Genomic DNA, 1238 nt, shown 5'->3' with positions numbered 1-1238 from the left:
TAATCTCACTATTTCAGAAGAGCAAGAATTAACTCATTTATTGGTATTAAATAAGACTTTCCTGAGCTTCTGGGGATGATAATATTTTACGTTTCTTGAGTACTGAGCAGAAAAATGGCCTTTAGCTGCTAGCAGCAGTTACCATGTAACCTATTTTAATCCACAGTTGGCTTGGTGCGCCTCCTATTTGCCACGACACGGAGTGTGAATGAAGAAAAATGTTCTGCTGAACAAATGGAGTCATCATCCCTTTAGAGTTTGAAATAAATGGGTCAGGTTTGCATTGTGACCTGGATTCTATATCTAAGCCGTTTAAAGCAGGGGAACACCATGACAAGACATCAAACAATACTCAAGAGGAAGCCTTGCGCTACATTCACTAATTATTCTCGAGGTTTCATGGGCAAATGTGTAGAAAACTGCTTCTTTTTTCATCTCCACTCACCTCATATAGATGTAACTGGCTCTGGCCTCTGCATAGCTCTTTGTAGCTTGTTGTGAATTCACCAATGAAATCGTGACTGTGGGAAAAAACAAAACACAAAACGTGTGTCATGAGGACGATGAATGTAGTGAAAAAAAAAAAAAACACAGCCTAACCCTACTAAAACACAAACTTTCTAATATTTAGTCTGTAAATTATTTTCCAATACTGGTAAAACTAATAGCAGAAATAGAAATTCAGGTTTAAAGCTATTTCATAAACAATCATAACATGGAGTGACAAAGCATAGATGATACTCTACAATAAGAGTTTTACAAGTTGATGTTGATCATTACCTCCCATCTCTGTCCCAGTCATACACCTCCGCCTTGATTGTCCTGTGAAGACACCACAGCAAGACAAAAGAGTTCATTTCCATAACGAGCTCCAACTTTGATGCCAGCAAGAAGGTACGGTATTTATTCAAAACAATATGTATTTTTTATGGATAATGGGTAAAACTGAAACTCTTAACAATCACATCATCTTGTTGTTTCTGTGCCAGACAAGTAATCTGTTATGTTTTCCACCTACAGCTAATGCATACACAACATTTAAGATTAGAATATTATATCAGACCAATGAAAATAATCTGAATACAGCAAAGGTTGTTATTTCCAAAAGGTGCTTCCAGTCTCACAAACAAGCCTCATCGAAACCCATATTCTGATTGACGGAGTATGACTGTGTTAGCCTGAGAGGATTTGAGAAGAGTAAAGAAATGCTGTCTCCATCCTTTTGAGCTGAAACGGGG

General features: G+C 37.4%; 1 protein-coding gene across 2 annotated transcripts in view; it reads right to left on the bottom strand.

Annotated features, from left to right (window-relative positions):
• LOC106956280 (copine-5-like) overlaps positions 1-1238 on the bottom strand; it is a 92062-nt gene that overhangs the window by 35052 nt on the left and 55772 nt on the right. For both annotated transcript variants that reach the window (XM_015047024.1, XM_015047025.1), the window contains 2 exons: positions 781-822; positions 446-521 (listed from right to left, as the gene is read on the bottom strand). In XM_015047024.1, coding sequence (XP_014902510.1) covers positions 446-521; positions 781-822 — 118 coding nt within the window. The remainder of the gene's footprint in view (positions 1-445; positions 522-780; positions 823-1238) is intronic.

Source organism: Poecilia latipinna, unplaced genomic scaffold, assembly GCF_001443285.1.
Source record: "Poecilia latipinna isolate Pla-1442-1.1 unplaced genomic scaffold, P_latipinna-1.0 Scaffold804, whole genome shotgun sequence".
Classification (NCBI taxonomy): Eukaryota; Metazoa; Chordata; class Actinopteri; order Cyprinodontiformes; family Poeciliidae; genus Poecilia; species Poecilia latipinna.
Note: the sequence above shows the minus strand (reverse complement) of the source record. Positions and strands in the feature narration are given on the sequence as shown.